The sequence below is a fragment of the Astatotilapia calliptera genome, chromosome 12 (assembly GCF_964374335.1).
Source record: "Astatotilapia calliptera chromosome 12, fAstCal68.1, whole genome shotgun sequence".
In the NCBI taxonomy this organism is placed as follows: domain Eukaryota; kingdom Metazoa; phylum Chordata; class Actinopteri; order Cichliformes; family Cichlidae; genus Astatotilapia; species Astatotilapia calliptera.
The window spans coordinates 21,764,175-21,782,640 of record NC_137433.1 but is presented as its reverse complement, the minus strand read 5'-3'; the positions used below and the strand labels follow the sequence as shown (position 1 = coordinate 21,782,640).

The following is an 18,466-nucleotide window of genomic DNA, read 5'->3' as shown; positions in this document are numbered from 1 at the left end:
ACAGGTTTCTCAGCAGTTTCTCTCTCTCTCGTGCTGCTTCCCATCCCGCTCTCTCGCCCTCTTCTTCCCTCTCCCTCTTTACACCCCCCCCCCCCCCCCACCCTCCCTTCTCTCTCTTTCTGGAAACAGATGTTGTTTGTCAGATCTTATCATTACTGGCTAATTAAGAAGACATCTCTTCTCCTTCTGTTGTTGCTTCTCTTTCCTCTCCTCTCCCTCTCAGTGGCATCCATCCCAGCTTCATTGTTCTTTTGGGCCAAGCTTTATACACGTTATTGGTAAATCTTATTAGCTGCTGATTGATTGAAAGGGTATTGAAAAGGTAAGATTAGATTTTGGTGCGTCGTGGATGACCTTCTGGCATATTTGAAATCTATTCAGTTGAAGAAGGTGCTACGTGTCTCCATCTGACAGTTGTGAGAGTATATTTTGAATCCTCGTCCCTCAGGACACGCCAAGCATGCTGGGAGAGGTCAGGCCACTGATGGGACTTCTATTCCCTGTCCTGGTTGTGAATTCATGCTCTCTAGACTCTGAATATCTATCCATATCTATCTATTTGGCAGGCTGACCGCAGTCCCATGTGGATGGTCTCTATGCTATGCTTTTGGCTAAGCTCGAGAGACTAACACATTAATTCATTTTAAATTGTTGAAATGCACATTTAGCAGCTGGTGAGAGGTTATGCAGTAAAACACTTTTTACACCCAAGAGAAACCTCTCAAGTGCCTCTTGAGTACCCTTCCCATCATTCCACTTTCCTCCTCGCAGCCCTCTTAAGCTCCCAGCTCCAGAATGCTACAGTCACTTTTTCAGTGGCAAGCCTAAAGGTTTTACAGCGCTACCCAGCTCTATAAATCAGCACCAGTGGTTAAAATGTTTGGCTTTGTCACAGTTCTCAAGTTTAGAGGCGGGGTAGGTCTGGGCTGGGGTTGCAGGGGTGAAGCCAGCCCGGGAGGCAACGGAGAGGAGGCCAAAAGGGACACAGCCAATCCACCAGTCAAATTTATAAAGAGCTGAGTTCATCCATGTGCTCGCTGTCTGCTTTAAGGTGTATCTGATGAAAGTTAGCATGTTCCTTTTTGAAGCCCAACTTCTTAGTCCTGCATTTTGTCTTCACACAAACAGCCAAAAGAAGAAGCCTGAATAAAATCTGTGTTTTATAGCAGCAAAATAATTCTAGTGATGTGTAATTACCTGAGGTAGGGATAAGAACGGATAAATAAAACACACAGCATTAAGTTGATGTGTGGTATATTCACACTGTTTTATTTTACATGAGTAAGTTGGCCAATGGAGGATAATCTTCCCAGCTCACACAGGATAAATACTGCTGTCAAATGAGATCAGGGTCCTACAGTGACAATCCATTTAGTAGATAAAGCCTTCATCTGTATTTAACTTGTGGAAACAGATGAGGGTCAAGCTTTATTTTTTTTTAATGATGATGATGACGACTGCATATATGTTTAAAAAGCATCCCGAAAAAAAGAAAATGAAAGAGATGCTCAAGCTGTAGGGAATTTGTGTGGCATTTGCTGGTGAAAGGGCAGTGAAGGTGATGCCACAGATATCCCTGTATGTTTTTAGGAGGAGGAGGGGAGCGGACTGGGGACGACTGGTGTGAAAGGTCCTGTGGTGGTATGCGACAGAGGGGGTATCAGTTCGTGGAGGGTTTTCTGTGCCCCATTAGCAATGTCAGAGGTCAGGTGCCCCGGGTGTTAACCCTGGTGACCAGTCTAGCTCCCAGTCTGCCAGGGGACCCTGGTCCAGGGGTATTTATTACTCTTCCCCACTGACACATACACATCTACTATGCTCCAATTCCCCCCCCCCCCCCCCCCCAATACAGCTCCCCTCATGAAGGAAAACAAAGCTCCCCCAGCCATTTCTCAGCCAAAATATATGTCCTAATTGGATGCATGTCCATACAGTGATGCATGATGACCCATCTGTAGATTTTTGTCTTACAGTGAAAAATTGTTACATCCTCCCTAATTTATCCAAATCTTCATTCCTAGCCATGAGCTGCAGCGTGTTTTGGCCCATTTCACGCGTGTTTTATTAAAAATCAGCTAGCATGCTTACATTTTTTAGGCATTTGTTTTTTAGGCATCACTTTTTCTAATGTGGATAATTCTGCATGATTGATTGTGCACACATGGCTGCTTTCAAGTCAGTATTTGTCTTTGTGTGTGCATGTGTACGTGTGTGTTGTTTTATGGCCTGTGTGTGTGTGAGACATACACATGCATGCGTGCATGTATCTTAGCCTGCTGTACGAGTTAGTGTTCTCAGTGTGTGAGTGTGGCAGAGGAAGGCCCTCAGCATGTCAGTATGTTTTAATGCTTCACATCTGGTTTCCTAATTTTCCTCCCCTCCTCCCCACCCGCCTTTCAGCTCCCCTCCACCACGATGTCAGGACACTGTTTTGTTTTTTCAGGGTGGCGGTGGGGAGGTGATGGAGGGGATGTCTGATGAGTGATGGCCCTGCATACAGGACGTCGACATTCTTCCTCTCTTCCTCCGCGTCCGCCTCTTCATCTTTTTTGCATTTTGCAGCCTTTTTTAGTTTGAATATTAGGGATTACAGACTGGGTCAAAAATTACATTTATTAAGATGATGAAGAAGAGTGTCTCTTTTTCCGTCTCCACTTTTCGCCTCTCACCAAGCAGCAGGGATCCCACTTTTGCTGAGCAAAAATGATGACAGTCACCCCCTCCCCATAGTTTGCTTTAAGTTTTCTCCTCTCGTATATTTGGATTAAAGCATAAATTTGTCACTTTTGCTGCACTGACCCAAAATTAGAAAACTAAAGCCAACCCCAGGAAAGTGAGAGTCGGAGTGTTTTCTGTGCTCCTGGCTAATTTGAACTCTTCATTAAAGCCACGCTTGAATCAGATTGCTTGAAGAGCCACTGCAACCAGTAAAAGTTCATTTACAGCGAGCATAGTGGGTGATGTGTTTTACGACTATGTGAAAAGGCAGTTTATGTCAACAGTGATTAGTGCTGATGAATGCCTATGAAAATTTTTGTTAAGTCCTTTGGTGCTTAGGTGCTCACTGGATGATTAAGGCCATGTGTAAAGCAGGGCAATGCTTACATGTGTAACAGATGCTAAAATCGACTGAGGAATGTGAAACCAAGCATAGTAAAGAATGAAAACGTGTTAAAAAAAAACTGTTACTCTTTTATTGTTTTTAGTGTCACGACTTGGAGTTTGGTCACTGATCTAGTTTTAGCAAAGCAAGTTGTCACTCCTGGGATGCCCACCTCATGCTGCGAGGTCTGTGTTTAGTCTTGGGAACTGACGCAGATGTAGACAAAGGGACTGGAGGCCTTGACAGAGATTTAGAAGTGAAGACAGAAAAGAAAAAAACACACTCCCTGTGGCGCTCTAGTGTAAAATGATCCCAAAGTTTAAGACTTGGTTCTATGTTTTGTTTGTGTTTCCTGTTTTAAGCGTGTCTGTGGAGGGAAGACGCTGCAGAAGATAAAACTTGATTCTCATAGCTGACTGCAGCATGCTGTAGGGTGAAATTTGCCACTAATGTGGAACAGCAATCTTAATCTAAGAAGTTTTATTTTTAAAATACATTTTTACAAGATTACCAATAATGCTTTATCTTATAGTCTGCAGTTCTTCTTCAATTGTCAGTCGTTAAAACAAATATTTATTGAGGCAGACAGTTTAAAAATTGTTTCATACCTCCCATTAGTTTTATTTGCACTGTGTTACCCACTTGACAGTGTTTTAATAAAAACAGGATCTCTCTTTTCCACCTGCTTTATGGAGCAGTATAATCTGTGGATGTGTAACAAGGCAGCTATTAAATATAAACACGATAACTCTGGTGGAGTTCTTTGAAAATAGCCTTTCTCTGCAATTTCCCTGTGACATGAGGATCACCTCCAATTCTTAGCGTGTTCTCTTCGTCTCTTCTGTGTGCACGGGGAGGTGTGTGGGTGTATTACATTACCAAAACAAAAACAAACAACAGCAATATTAAACTTTTGCAACCACAATAGAGGAGGGGATAAAAACAGAGGGTCCTCGACTTCTTATTAATTATGCAAGATTAGTCTAATTATAATTCAGCAAATGAATGTGTGGCAGAAGGTGCGAGGCGACGGGGCTGGGAGATTTGCATGTTAAGTGGGCAGGGGGAAGCGGCTAATGCATGCTAATATATGCGTCAATGTCTCGCTTTAATTTCAGCATTTGCAGCTGTGTGCGTCCGAACTGGGGGGGGTGAAAAGTTGACTCAATGGGTTTTTGGGAGGGGAGCAGAGGGGTGTGTGTCAGTGTATTAGAGTGTGCATGTATGCATGCATGCGGATGTGTGGTTGTGAGCGTGCATGTGTGAGGCATCCGGTGTCATACAAACAAGGAATGATGAGAAGAAGTCAACAAACAAGGTCAAGAACCCTCAGAAAGTGCACAAAGCCTGAGATCGGTGTAGACAGCCTTTGAATTAGGTTGTGATTTTGGTATCTGATGCATCACTACAGCAGAAATTTATCATGTCAGTCAGTCAAGTGAGTGATTACGACTGGATTGTGTGAGGAAACCAGTGTTATCAAACCACAGGCATACAATGGACCTGCTTACTGAACCAGAAATGTGATTCCTGTGATGTAATGGTTAATGCATAAGGCTTCTATATTCCTTTAAATGAGCCACAGTGTAAGAAGCATTGGCCCGGACATAATCAATATGTGTTCTGTATCACCTTCAGTAGACACAGTAAAATGAAACGGGACACTTTTGATTATTGTCCACTTGTAGAGTCCAGAACCAGACTTTAAAACTCTGCCTGTGCAGGATTTTAACATACATGTACTGCTGCATGTATGTTAAAATCCTGCAGATGTGCCCTTTTACATGTTTCCACCCCAAACTGAGCGTAGCTTTGAGTTTGGAGGCCTAAGATCTAAGTGATAAATTGCAATCGCCCTCTGCCAACAACAATATTGATTGTCCTCTGACGAAATAGCTCAAATCAAGAAATATTGGACACACTGTTGGAACGGAGTTAGAAGCCAGGTCCTGTTCGCAAGGGAGGAAGTTGGAGCGAGTGATGGAAGAATAGCGAGTAAAAACTGACAGAATGAGGGAGAGATTAGTATTCGATGGGAGGATTCAGGGCCATGGGGCCAATATGAAGTTCCTCTCCAAACAACCGCTCTACATTAAGATGACTTATACTTGCAGAAAACACAGTGTGGGTGGGATTGGAGCTACCCATGAAGCCCCCCCCAAACTAAAAAACCCCCCAAAAGAAATACGTTGCATCCTTGTGCAACATTTTTCTCTGCTTTGCTATTCTTTGTTTTATTGGAGTGCTAATGGGTGTTTCTCACAGACACGGCAGAGATGTGGCAGATGTGTTTACTGTGAAGTGAAGAAGCGTAATTACATCACAATCCTGCATCAGCGCAAAGCTCATTCCTATTTTATTGTATTTTAACACATGTCCTCTCTTTAAGTCCTCCACCTCCTGAGCCCTGTCTGCACCTGTCCTCTTTATATACTTTCCTGCCTCTCACCTCGCCAAGTCTCTCTCCTGGCTCCGCGCTGGGTTTCAGTGATGGAATGTGTTCTTGTTGTTTCCTTTTCTTTCCCACCGCTGTCTTTGCCTCAGCATGGGGACTTTGGGATTGCGGCAGAGCTGCGTTGCCATGGCAGCGGGCTATGTTGCCGAACTGCGTACACCTGGGATTTGGAGTCTCTCTCCACAGTCTCCCTCTCTCCTATTTATTCCACCTTTCTCTCAGGTTTCCTTTGGTGCAGCAGAGGCTATCAGCACCTCTTTCTCTCTCTCTCTCTCTCTCACCTACTCTGTGTCTGCACAGTCTATCACACCCAGAAGTAGACTCACATACGTAATGAGACACATATACTTGAAAACAAAATTCATGTCCATACTAGTGCCTGTGCCTCTATCGCTACCTTCCATCTTCCCACCTCCTTGTTTCACTTTCTCTATAGTTGTCTGTACTTCATTTCCCTCTCCATTCCCATGTGGGGGTTCAAATACGGCATTGTGGGATACCACGGTCCCTTGAGTCTCCTGGCATACATCACTGTCTCCAGTGTACTTTGAAACACCGTGGCTGTTTCACTGGACTGTGTTTCAAAATCTCATTACTTGATTTAAAGTGTAATAACATTGACTTTATTATTAAACTAAACAGCTGGGATTGAAGACAGAACAGTAATCAGATGTGTACAGAGCAGAGACGCACACATCCGCACAACCTTACACACACAAGACCTGTCTCGGAAAAATAATTAGCGTCTTCTTAGACTGCCAGTTTGTTACAGGGTAGCAAATAATCACAAACGTGATCAAGATTCTTTTGTGTGATGCTTTTTTTGTTGCTAATATACAAACATGTGTCCTTGTATTTACCTTTGCAGGTTTTTCTTGAAGTTTTTCCTGAAATGTAACCAGAATTGTCTGAAGACAGCAGGAAACCCAAGGGATATGAGGAGATTTCAGGTACAAGTACACGGAGGGAAACCAGCAAGTGTGTGAGTGTGTGCTTGCATGGAAGTGGGGAACGTGGCACTAAAAAACAAAAGGTTTTGGATTAATGAGAATGTCACCTCGTGTCTTCTAATTTAGATAGAGGATTTTGTTTTTGAATTTTCTTGTCACACTTTTACCTTAAACTCCTCCTTTGGAGAGGTTATGCAGAGAAAAACACGAAGGTGGGAGTTAAAGGTGAAAGTTAAAAATCAATAAGAAGACAGCAAGACAGAAAGACAAGTGAAAGGAGTTGGATATGTGGAGGGGGGCTTGGTCGTGGGGGTGCTGGAGTGCAGGAAATAGGTTGAGGTGTTTCAGGAAGTTGTCAAGAATTGAGTGATTGGCTCCAGATGGAGGAGGTCATGCTCCGTGACCCAGGAAGTGGTCACTTGGGACGCTCCCGCCTCACTTCCTCTGCCGTCTTTCAGCAGCAGCGGCCTCTGTCTGGCATTCTCCTCCTCCCAGCAAACCCCCTGTCCCTTCCCTGTCTTCGTCCTGCTGTCTTGCACCATTTTTGCTTTATCCCCTGCGAGGTGACACACGCTGAGAAGTTATGAGCACGCAGGCACTTGGAGACTGTCATCTCCGGGTTAAAAGGTGATCGGAGCTGGACAGGAGTCTGACGCTAGATCGATAATTTACAGTTATTTTCCTATAGCTGCCCCTCTTTTTCCACCACCTATGGATCATATGCCTTTTCTCCTTTTTTCCCTCCTCGTGTTCCCTCACCTGTAAAATTACTGCCATGTGTTTATTTCAAAGGGAGTAAAAAGATTGATCTTTTCTGACATATCTAAAAGAAAATAAACAAAAAAATAAAAATAAAAACATTATGGTTTATTCAAATTCTTTTCTCATTGATCTTCTCCCTTTAACTGTCAAAAAATGTTCATAAACATGCGGAAACTCAGTTTTGCGCTCAGGATTAGCATCAACACTCATAATTTTTCCAAAGAGAAAAGTGTCTTCTCATTAATTATTTGTATGTCATCCTCATGATGTGGGAAGGGACACACACATGCTGAGACCAGAAAATCAAATTAGGGTCACAATATATCATCCACTACCTTAACTGCTGGCTAAAATGGGAGATTTGGTCCATATGTTTGCTGTCATTGAAGGATCACGAGGAGACAACGATGAGCCTGCTGCATGCTCTATGAATCAAAAAGTTAGTGCAGGAGAGGCCATATGGAGACCTGATGGGGGAGTGGAGGCTTGCGGGAACAGTGTCATCCCCAGAATGCAGACATATTATGGAGATCCCGGGGATGTCACATTACCTATTAAGAAATATGACTATCACCTGTACACTAAAACAAATCGTTGCTCAGGGATTTTACTGTCGTAACCTGAGATTGTGACTCGCAGCATGCTGTCTAAGTGGGTCATAGACGCTCATGTATCTTCCTCATGGCTCTTTTCCTCTCTTTCAGGTGGTCCTGTGCAGCACTGTGAGTGTAGACGGTCACGTCCTAGCCGTGTCTGACAACATGTTTGTCCACAACAACTCAAAACATGGCAGAAGAGCTCGAAGACTGGAGCCAGGCGAGTCTGTCGAGAATACGATGGAATATGGTAAGACAATTACGCCATCGCGTCACACTTCATTTACCGTACCTTTTTTTTCTGTGTTACATGTCTGCTGCATCACTCACAAGAAGCATAAGACACACTCATCCACAGAACATAAGGGAACAGCAGGTACTCGAGTTGCATAACGTCCGATCATAATCACCGTGGTATATCAAACATAACTGCTGAGGTCATTAACTGAACTAATTAAAGCATTTATTCCATACTTGTCAATGTGTCCTAAAATATTCAACTCAAGATAATGCTGTCATCTCTAATAAACAATGTGCTATGTGGGTGACCAAGGCTTAGGTGATGAAGTGAAATTACTCCTCCCAGAGCTGGTGGTTTGATATCTTACTGCTCCATATGCGAGACTATCAAAACCCAGTCTGTTTCACAGGGCAGGCAAGCACCTTGTGTTGCAGCTACGGTGCTGTTAGTCTCTAAACAGTGAAGGAGAAACACACTTCAAAATGCTTTGTAGAACCACAAAGTGAAAATGCGTATATAAGTGGAGACCATCTTATTGTAAGCCTGAGAACAAAGTTTACAGTTGTAGACCTGGAAACGGATCTCCATCTTCAACATCACATCTCAACTAAGAACAACTTATTTATCTGAACAGTGGTCAAAGGTAACCAAGAACATTTACTCCGGTTCTGTGCATAAATACATTTCATAACGTATTTATTTTTTTAATAGAGATTTGTTTTTATCTCTTTCATTTAACGTCCATTGCTTGAGCTGCTGTGTCTGCTGACCTACACTGTATATCTTTCCAATGTGCTCTTCGAGTTCATTGTGGATAAAAATCACATCGTAAACAAAATTAAGTTGAAATATTCAGGCACTAATGCTTTTAGCTTTTGTAACTTTATCTTAGAACTTGTTTTGCACAATCCTGAACTACAGAGCATCTTTAAAACAGTCTTCATCAGATCTCCACTTCCGTTGCACATCTTCTTTTCTCAACTGCTGAACATCCTGTATTGAAACCGCTGAAGTGAATCTTGCTTTGCTCTTCTGTTTAGCTACCCCATGTATCAAAGCCATCAGTCCGAGTGAGGGCTGGACCACCGGTGGTGCAATGGTCATAGTCATTGGGGAGAACTTTTTTGACGGGCTACAAGTGGTGTTTGGAAGCATGCTCGTATGGAGCGAGGTAAGAGCATCTTCATAACATCACACTAATGGTGGTAGATATTTAAAAATGAAAGCTTATGCTTTATCACATTATTTCAGTTACTCAGGTGCAGCCTACACAAAATTTGATTGTGTACTGAAAATTAGACTGTGCACTGTAGAAGTAGCCTGAACATTTACAGGACACGGTGGTGAGGATATTTCTTTAAATGCCAGTGGCAGCTGTCATAGCATGACAAATGTCACCAGGGTGTCACAGAGTTAACCTCTTAAGCCCCAAGCCTAACTGATCTCCTGCCTTTTGCCCCCGTATCAGGGGGCGTTGGGGCTTAAGAGGTTAAGCTAATGATAGTAGTCCACTTTTTGATGGCTTGAAATTTGCCACTTGTGTGTCTTTTCCTGGCCAAATGCCAGTTTCACTTTGAAAACTGAACTAAAAAATAGTCCAGCTACACTTGACTTGAGCTCCAGACCATGAGTAAAAGTCATGTGCATGGCTCGTGACCAGGACTTCTGGCCTTGTATGTAGTTTCAAACAAGCTTATGCAGGTTGTTTCCAACCTTGAACTGATTTTTTTTACACACCATGGTCTGGGTCTACAGCTCTGGAGCCTTTAGTTGGGTTTTTTGGCTGTTACCATGCTCTTGATTTTTGAAATCCAGATATCACAAGCGAGTAGTCATTCCCTAAAGCATACTCTGAAACTAGCAATAGTGACCACAGATGCACAAGGAACCTTATTATTGACCTCATCAATGAAGGAAGAATTAAAGTTGCTTCCTAGGCCTCTGTTCAGCTGGATCGTTCTCCTGAACATCCCCCGCTGGTCATTACAAAGAAGAACGATTCAAATTCTTCTTCACTGACATAATATGTCTCTGTCAATCTTTATATATAGTCTTTTTTTTTACAAGGAGCAGAAATAAATAACCAATGTTTAGCTGGAGTCCTCATGTTGAATTTCTTATCATTTTGTGACACAGTTTCTGTGTTTGTTCCCCAGCTGATCACACCACACGCTATCCGTGTCCAGACACCTCCGAGACACATTCCCGGGGTTGTGGAAGTCACACTGTCTTATAAATCTAAGCAATTCTGCAAAGGAGCACCCGGGCGCTTTATCTACACAGGTATGTAGACACATCATTGTGCTCTATTTGTCCATGTTATCCACAAGAATTTTAAACTGAGACTGATTTTGACTTACTTTGTCCTTCCTTTTTTAGCTCTTAATGAACCAACCATAGATTATGGCTTTCAGCGTCTTCAGAAGGTTATTCCTCGGCACCCTGGTGACCCAGAGAAACTAGCTAAGGTGAGAGAAAGCTACATATATGACCTTACTATATTACGATTATCTTTCAAACCACAGTGCACATGTCATAAAGAGGTTATTGTATTCAATTTGGTTTTTGTTCTTTTGTTTTTTGCAGGAGATCCTCCTGAAAAGAGCAGCAGATCTTGTGGAAGCTTTGTATGGAAATCCACACAGTAATCAGGTTTGGTGGAAATTTTCTTTACATATTGTATTGAAGCCCAGAATAATGTACACATGTGACTGTGATTTTGTATTTTTTACATATTAACAATTAGCATTGATTTATAGACTGAATTTCTAATGTAAATGACTGATGGTTTCCAACATTTCATTATAACGACTGCATCTTCCAAAGAGGTGTGGCACTCAGAAAGCTAAAAGATTAAAAAACATTGCAAAAAAGTACAATTTTAGATTGTGGATGTCAAGTGGCTGTTCAGCTGCTGATTCTCAGTTTGCACATGAAATGAAAACTCATGAAAGCACCAGTATGAGTCAGAAAACTGTCAGCTGCACGGTTGGTACACCGTATGAAACTTGTAGCTAATGGGCTAATTGGGTGTAGCGGAGACATTCACAGTTTTAGACATTAATTAGATATTAGATATTGTGTTTACTGCCAAGCTAAAGATATATTAATTAACAGCAATAACATGTTGGCCAAACTGCATTATATGTCTGTGAGCCTGACCCATTGCTCTCTATTTTATTTGCCCTCCTGTAGGACATGCTACTGAAACGAGCGGCTGACATTGCCGAGGCGCTCTACAGTGTTCCCCGTCCTCACAGTCAGCTGCAGGCACTGCCCAGCTCACCAGCCCACGGCAGTGTGATGGGCCTGGGCTCCTATCCCTCTCAGTTGGGTGTGAGCATTGGAGAGCCAGGACAGAGCAGCCAGGGTGAGCAAACTGAGCCTTAAGTCATCCTTCACGTTTGATTTTGAAGCTAATAAAGCTCAAATGTAACCCAACTTTTCCACGGCCCCTCCAGGTTACATTCGCAACTCGAGCAGTTTGTCTCCAAGGGGTTACCCGTCAGCCTCAACTCCCCAGCAGTCAACCTATGGCACTAGTGGAGGGATGACTGGAGGCTATGGGACAGTTCCCATGACTAGTCTAGGTGTTCCTGGATCTCCTGGTTTTAACAGTGCCTCCCCCACTGGCTCTCCCTACAGTAAGATCTTAAAAACTTTCTAAATATCTTCAAGTGTTCATTAATGAACTTAACAAAGCAGATGTGTTATGACTTTCAGGCTTAAAGTTGACTGTTGCTCTCTGTTCCACAGTAATGCCCTCTAGCCCCACTATACCAGGAAGCTCCAGCTCCTCATCTTCTCTCTTGCCTTTCTCCTCCTTCCCGTCTGCTGCTAAACAGAAGAGTGCTTTTGCTCCCGTCCTCAGGCCCCAAGGCTCTCCCTCCCCTGCCTGCCCCGCCTCAGGGGGGAACAGCTTCAGAGGTAGTCATCCAACTCACTATCTGACCCCCCTGTCTGAACTTATGAATGCAGTCTAACCCCTTGTACTAACTCGAAAGCTTTGACTGAACAAGACAGAAAACAGTTGCTGGATGTAGAATAATGCAAGAGCTGACTGAGTCGAATCATAGATTTTGTATATTTTTTTCTCTCCAGCAATGACGGGCCTGGTTGTTCCCCCGATGTAGCAAAGCACCCCCAATCTACCCCAGACCACTGCTTCACTTAGCCCCTCTTTTGGCACTACGAGGGCAGGGAGAATGGAAAATTGATCACTAGCGACCATGTACTGTATATCTTCCCTCCCCAACCCCATATGCTCGCCTTTTCTTAGTCCCTTTTTCATCCGTCTGGATGAACAGCACGGGGTATGAAAATGTCCAAAGACCAGCTATCCACTGCAGACACGGAGGAGAATAATCCACCCACAACCACAGAGACCATCCTTAGCAAGCAGCACTAGACTGGACCACATTCGGCTGTGTACGTGTGTGTGTGTAATGAAGCCTCGGAAAAGAAACAGATGAAGACTGCTTTGAATTTCACCTCAAGCTTCAAAAGCATCTGTGTTGACTTCTGACCAACCATCACATGCAGTATTCACCTTTTTTCCTCAACACCTGCGCAAAACCATGGCCAGAGTTTTACAGGACGCACAACGAGAGCACTGAACACTGATGGACGACAGACAACTCAGATAAAAAGTTGCAGCTCTAAAAAGCAGGGTGCTATTCTGTCTGCGTATGGACACGTTAAACGGCATGTGTGTAAACCGTCTGTGAGTTAGTGAGAGGTTTTTTTTGTAGTAGACTTTTTGAAGACAATTTACATTCCAGAAAAACAAACCCTTTATTTTTTGTTCTGATCGTTACGGTTTTTCAAGGGAGAGCTCTTTGTCTCAAGGGTTATTACTAAAGGAATTCATATATTGATTTATTTAAAAACAAGCAATTTAACTTATTATTGTTAGTTTAGGTAATAATATAAACGTGTTTTTATACAGTGATACTTTTTCCAGCTGTTACTGACATGAATTTATCTCAGCGGTTACTAATGAATTTGATGAATGATCAGCATAGAAGATGAATTCGTTTTTTGTTTTTTTTAAGTAAACATCCCCAGTTTGCAGGATCTTGCATAATGATATATATGTTGCAGAAGGTGATTCTCCTTGTGTAAAGGAAATGTTAGTTAGCCTTATCCCTTTTTAATTTCACTTTAAATGCATGCTCTCTTACACCGATGCCCTGGTACTTTTTCACTTCACATTACAAATTTAAATATATACGACTGTGACTTTTACATTTTACACATCCATGTTAAATGTCTCAGCCCTGTACAGGTCTCTAGTCACTATGCAGTACGGTAAATAAAAGCACAAATGCTCAAAAAGAAAGAAAAGAAGCGGGCGTATTAGATGTTCACTGACCCTCATCATTCTGTTTTTACTTGTACTTCCTTACTTACATTTTTTTCAGTATGACACAAACTGCATTCTCAGGACTCGAAAAACAAAGAACACAAAGAACAGATGACTCTTGCAAAATTGTTTTTAGAGTTTGGTTAATTTTATTTATTTAAAAATTATTAGCAATTTAATATTATGTTTTTGAAGCCATCTTTCTTTGAAATGATACAAAAAATAGTTGCAAATGTGATTTGTATATCTCAAGGTGTAATTATATTTTGTGCTCCAAATAAAATGGATACTGAAAAAAAAAAAAGGTGTGATGTTGATACAAGCTGCTTTGTTTCTTGGCCTGCGTTAAATTGTAAACTGTCTTGGCATTCATTTTCACACACACTGGATTATCAGACAGTTTACTGGACATTAAGATTTTACCACAGTGCTCCACAACTCAAGGTTGTGCTGAATCTATTTTTGACTGCGCCCGTCACCTGTGTGCCCGTGCAGCTTGTTACACTGTTTTGTATACATAGCTGATGAGCCGCAGCATCTTAATTGTGATGCGAGCGTTAAAGACTGAGTAGAGCATGTCAAGATAAACAACACCCCCCTCTCTCCATCTCTCTTCTCTCCAATAAGCCTGCTTTTCTCTGAGGACCAAGCCTCTGGGGGCCCAAGTGAGAACCACATGAGTCTCCCTCCAATGAGGCCTCCTCCTCTCTGTCTCTTTCTCTCTCTTAAAACATACATACAAGCGTTTGCCTCACTGTCTTGTTTTTCAGCCTCTGCGTGGTACCGCTGTATTTCTACTTTCCTTCTCCCCTTTCTTTTGCTCCCTCAAATGGCCCTTCTCTGTTAATGTAATTAGCACTGGTAAAGAAGGGCAGTTAATTACCCACTCTATTTTGATCGGGTAATTAATGTTATGCCAGGAAACAGCAACTGTTTCATTAACATAGCCCTCAAAGCAGTGAGGGGGTAGGGTAGCACCCGGCGCATGCATGTCTGCATGTGCCGTGTGTGTTTGTACTGAGCACATATGGTCGAACTGCGTTTCAAAAACTCTGTTCGGTGACAGTGAGCGACACGCCGACTTCAAACATCTGACACTGACCTCAGCAGCGAGTCGATGTTTCTGCAAGTCACCATGCAGTCTTTGTCACCATCAAGTAGCACTTGCAGCTGCCTCTTCCTCATCATCGCTCCCTGTTGCTGTCTCTCCTTTGATATGCTGTTAATTTGACAAGTTAAAGTCAGCTTTGTTGCCAGCACCTCAGCATTCATCTTGCTGAGTGCTCCTTCTGTCCAGTGGTGCAGGAGCCATATGCTGCTCTTCCACGAGACTGTTATGTTGTTGCTGCTGCTGATGCGAGTGCGGCAGCACCATTTACTGTTTCCTGATCACAATTTGGATAAAGACAGGATGAGATGCCACCTGCCACCAAGTCATTCCACATTACACTCAGAGCACAGCTGCAAATGAGCATAACTGCTAGAGAGCAACTGCGTCATCTTTTATTATAGATACTGCTGTTTTAGTTAAAGTACTGTCACCCTCACAAAAGAGTGAGCACAAAATGCACCCTTGCCTTCTTCCCTCTCAAGGGATGTGTTTGTGTTTATATACCCAATTAGCCCTCTGGCCACAGCGTGGCCATGCATTAGGGCTGACATTAGCCCCAGGTCTATGTGTGCATGTGTGTAAAATATACACCCCTTTCTCATATAAGGCATAATTTCATGGGTGTGCGTGCCTTATTAGGCAGGCTGAGGCAGCGCTTGACAGGGGTGGCCCACTGTTTTGTCAAATAGATGGGTAGATTGGCTTCCACACACCCAGTCAGTGTCCTTTGCCTTTGGCCCATCAGTAAAACCAGCATTGTTGCCCATTAGACCACTGGACCCCGATTCCTTTTTCCAAAATGAATCCCCCACCCCTTCTGCCATTCCCTTGGGTGTCAGTAGAGTGGGGTGGCAGATGGGACCGACACAGAGCTGCCCCATGAGACCAACCCCCCCCCCCAACAAAATACACACACGTGTGCATTCACATGTAGGTACAAACATAAATGCATGCACACACACACACACACACACACACACACGCTCAGACGTACACACATGCACAAATTCATAAGAACAACACGCACACTGTGCACAGACACACACAAAGCACAGCAGTGCTACACTGCTCCCCTGCCCCCAGACACAAACCTCATCTGCCAGCCTGCTGCTTTTGTCCAGACCACAGGAGTTTATGCTGTGAACACAGAGTGACGTCTCTGTCCCTGCCTCTCAATCTGTGCTCTGTCTACCTGTGTGTGTGTTTGTGAGGGAGAGAGAAAGAGAAACAGCTTTTTGGGATGAGAGCTGTAGCTAAAATGACATTTCCAAGACAATTTTCAATTCAAAAGTGATTACATGTCCCTCCTGTCATGCTGACACTGAGCTCCTGGTCCTGATTTAAGAAAATATTCAGTTTTGAATACATTTTAAAGGTCATCGGTCATTTTCATCTCATTGCTTTTGAGTCCATGTAGAACTTCTGTATGTGCTGCTTTTAATCAAACCCTGACTAATGGAAACATTTACATCAAACACACCAACAACGCTGTTGTTGGTGTGTTTGATGTTCTGTTATTGAATTTTGATACCAGTGTCCCAACCTGGTTGTCCCACAGACTGTATCTTCAGGTAATTAAAGCAGAGAAGTTTTACTGCAGACTGTTGAGCAAATATAAACTAACTAAAGCAGCTATTGCTACAATAAAACGTGGTTTCTTTCTTTTTTTCTTACTGTACATTGTTCCGTGTTGTTGGGGATGGTCCGCGTTTGATGGTCGGACTCTGTTTTATGTAACGATCCCTCGTCTCCTCTGGGTGCGTTATTGACAATTAGCCAGATTAGAAGAGTGGGGATGTAATTTGGACCAAACGTATGTATTGGCTGCTTTTGCGCGCCTGTGTGAGGTGAGAAGGCCCCACGCTGGTGATTAATTACCGCCAGGCCCGTGTGACAGAGCTGGGAGCTCTCCCGGTGCTGTCTACAGCCGACATGCAGGGAAATCCAGCCTGGCTAATTGACCCGGCTTCTGTAAGGCCATCCATCAACCGTGGCCCGAGTGGCCCCGTAAGAAACACATTATTCAGAGGTAAGTTAGTTAACCAACTAGCGCTCCACCGTTCATTAATGGTATTAGGTCCTCTCCTGTCTGTCTCAGAAAACCAGCGCGTCGTGCGCTACAACACTGGAGGCATGCGCAATCAAAGCTAAGCTAGTGTAAAATGTTATTTTGTGTGGTCGTTGTTGTTTTAATAGATTGTCCCCCGAAAACTTATACAAGTACAGAAGCTGAGGTTTGTAGACCCAAAGGAAACGGCAGAACACGCCAGTTTTTAGCATTTGTTCCAGTGTTTTATCATCTAAGTTGCTAATTTGATGAAAAAACCCAAAGCAGTTTCACCGCACTTTTATGATTTATTTAGTTTACTTATATTCTAGTACTTCTAACTTCTTAGAAAAAAAATGAATGCAATCAAACAGTACTATATGAATGAATATTATTATTATTGTTGTATAATAATATAAAAAACACACACAGGTGTAATAGCGTCCAGAGGAGTGTCTGGGTTGTGTGGTTATACCTTATACACAAAAATGGAGAACCACGAGGTCTCCGTTCTTCAGACCTGGCCTGGGCCCACATGTGCTTTCACTTGACCTCTTCCTGCCTCCCACCCCATGCAGCAGACCCCCAGATATCTCACATGAAGAGAAGATATATGGAGACATATTTTAAAGTCAGCGAGCAGTGCAGGCGTTTGGATGTAAGCGGGAGAGATGATTTCTCATCCCCAGAAGGTGACTTTTCATACTGGAATCTTTCCCCAAATATCCGGTCTCCTCCCTCCCTGTGAGGTTTGCTGCTAAAGCAGAGAGTAAAGGCAGCTGGGTCACATCTAGATGTCACGGTGAAGTTATAGTTGAGTATGTATACGTCTACGAAAGGGTGAAGGCATCAGAGTCTGTGAGCTTTGGGATTTATTGGAGCAGCGTGTAGACTTTGAATAAAAAATATGTACATATATTTAGTGATTTGAAGACTGGAGAGTGCTCATCAGCACCATTCATGATCATCTTCATTTATGCAAACTGTGGCTCATAAACTGTGAGTGTGAGGTAGCCCCATAGCACCACCTACCTGTGAGAGAACAGGGCTGGAGTTCCTCTTCCTTTGCCTCCTTTGCTCTTCTTTTAAACAGTCTTTGTGCTAGTTAGTCTACAGCTACAGCTGCTTTGAGCTACAGTTCAAAGCAGCAAATGTATTTAGTTAAAGTTTTACTCTTTTTTTCTTTTTTTAGCAGTTTCATTTGTGCTCAAATTTCTACCTGTGTAAATTCTATCAGTGTTGTAGCAGTGGCTTCTCATCAGTAGCAACACTATCACAACCGCCCCAAATAACCATTTTCTGTATTTTGGTGTCCTCTGTTTACCAGCATGCATAAATATGCAGAAGGATATCTAATCAAATAAATCCATTCATTAGGTGAGCTGCTGGTATTTCTGCTTTTGCATTAATTACATAGTCATTACCATATCAATTAGAGAAATCAGAGATCATGTAATTAAGGTTTAACCAAAAGCACCTGCTGCCTCTGAGCTGTGGTGTGTGTGTGTGTGTGTGTGTGTGTTTCCTTCACTCCTAATCTAATCTCTGGCCTTTGACAGGACTCCCCCTCATCAATCCTGAGCTGTCGGAATCCAGCTTCTGTTTTTTTTATTTATTTTGTTTTGTTTTTGTTTATAGGGGTGTGCGGTGGCTGTGGCGGCGGTGTTTGGAGGGGGCGTCATGCAAAATGTTGTCATGGCGATAAAATTGATTGGCATGGACGCCTGATTAGAAAAGAATAATGGGAGACAGGTGGGAGGAGGCGGGCTGTACATCGAAAAGAACAGATTGGGACAAAGTGAGGACTAGCTGGGTGTCACGAGCACTGTCTATTTT

The 18,466-nt window shown here is 43.0% G+C and overlaps 1 protein-coding gene across 4 annotated transcripts in view; it reads left to right on the top strand.

The window, feature by feature from the left end:
* Positions 1-13,776, top strand: part of ebf2 (EBF transcription factor 2) — a 28,573-nt gene extending 14,797 nt beyond the window's left edge. For 2 of the 4 annotated variants that reach the window (XM_026187944.2, XM_026187945.2), the window contains exons 7-16: positions 6,427-6,508; positions 7,975-8,116; positions 9,148-9,278; positions 10,264-10,390; positions 10,487-10,575; positions 10,694-10,759; positions 11,303-11,477; positions 11,569-11,751; positions 11,864-12,034; positions 12,209-13,776. In XM_026187944.2, coding sequence (XP_026043729.1) covers positions 6,427-6,508; positions 7,975-8,116; positions 9,148-9,278; positions 10,264-10,390; positions 10,487-10,575; positions 10,694-10,759; positions 11,303-11,477; positions 11,569-11,751; positions 11,864-12,034; positions 12,209-12,240 — 1,198 coding nt within the window. In that variant the 3' untranslated portion in view covers positions 12,241-13,776. Of the gene's footprint in view, positions 1-6,426; positions 6,509-7,974; positions 8,117-9,147; positions 9,279-10,263; positions 10,391-10,486; positions 10,576-10,693; positions 10,760-11,302; positions 11,478-11,568; positions 11,752-11,863 lie in introns of all 4 variants that reach the window. The other 2 variants (XM_026187942.2, XM_026187943.2) reach the window with 1 other exon arrangement.
* The last annotated feature ends 4,690 nt before the right edge of the window (positions 13,777-18,466 follow it).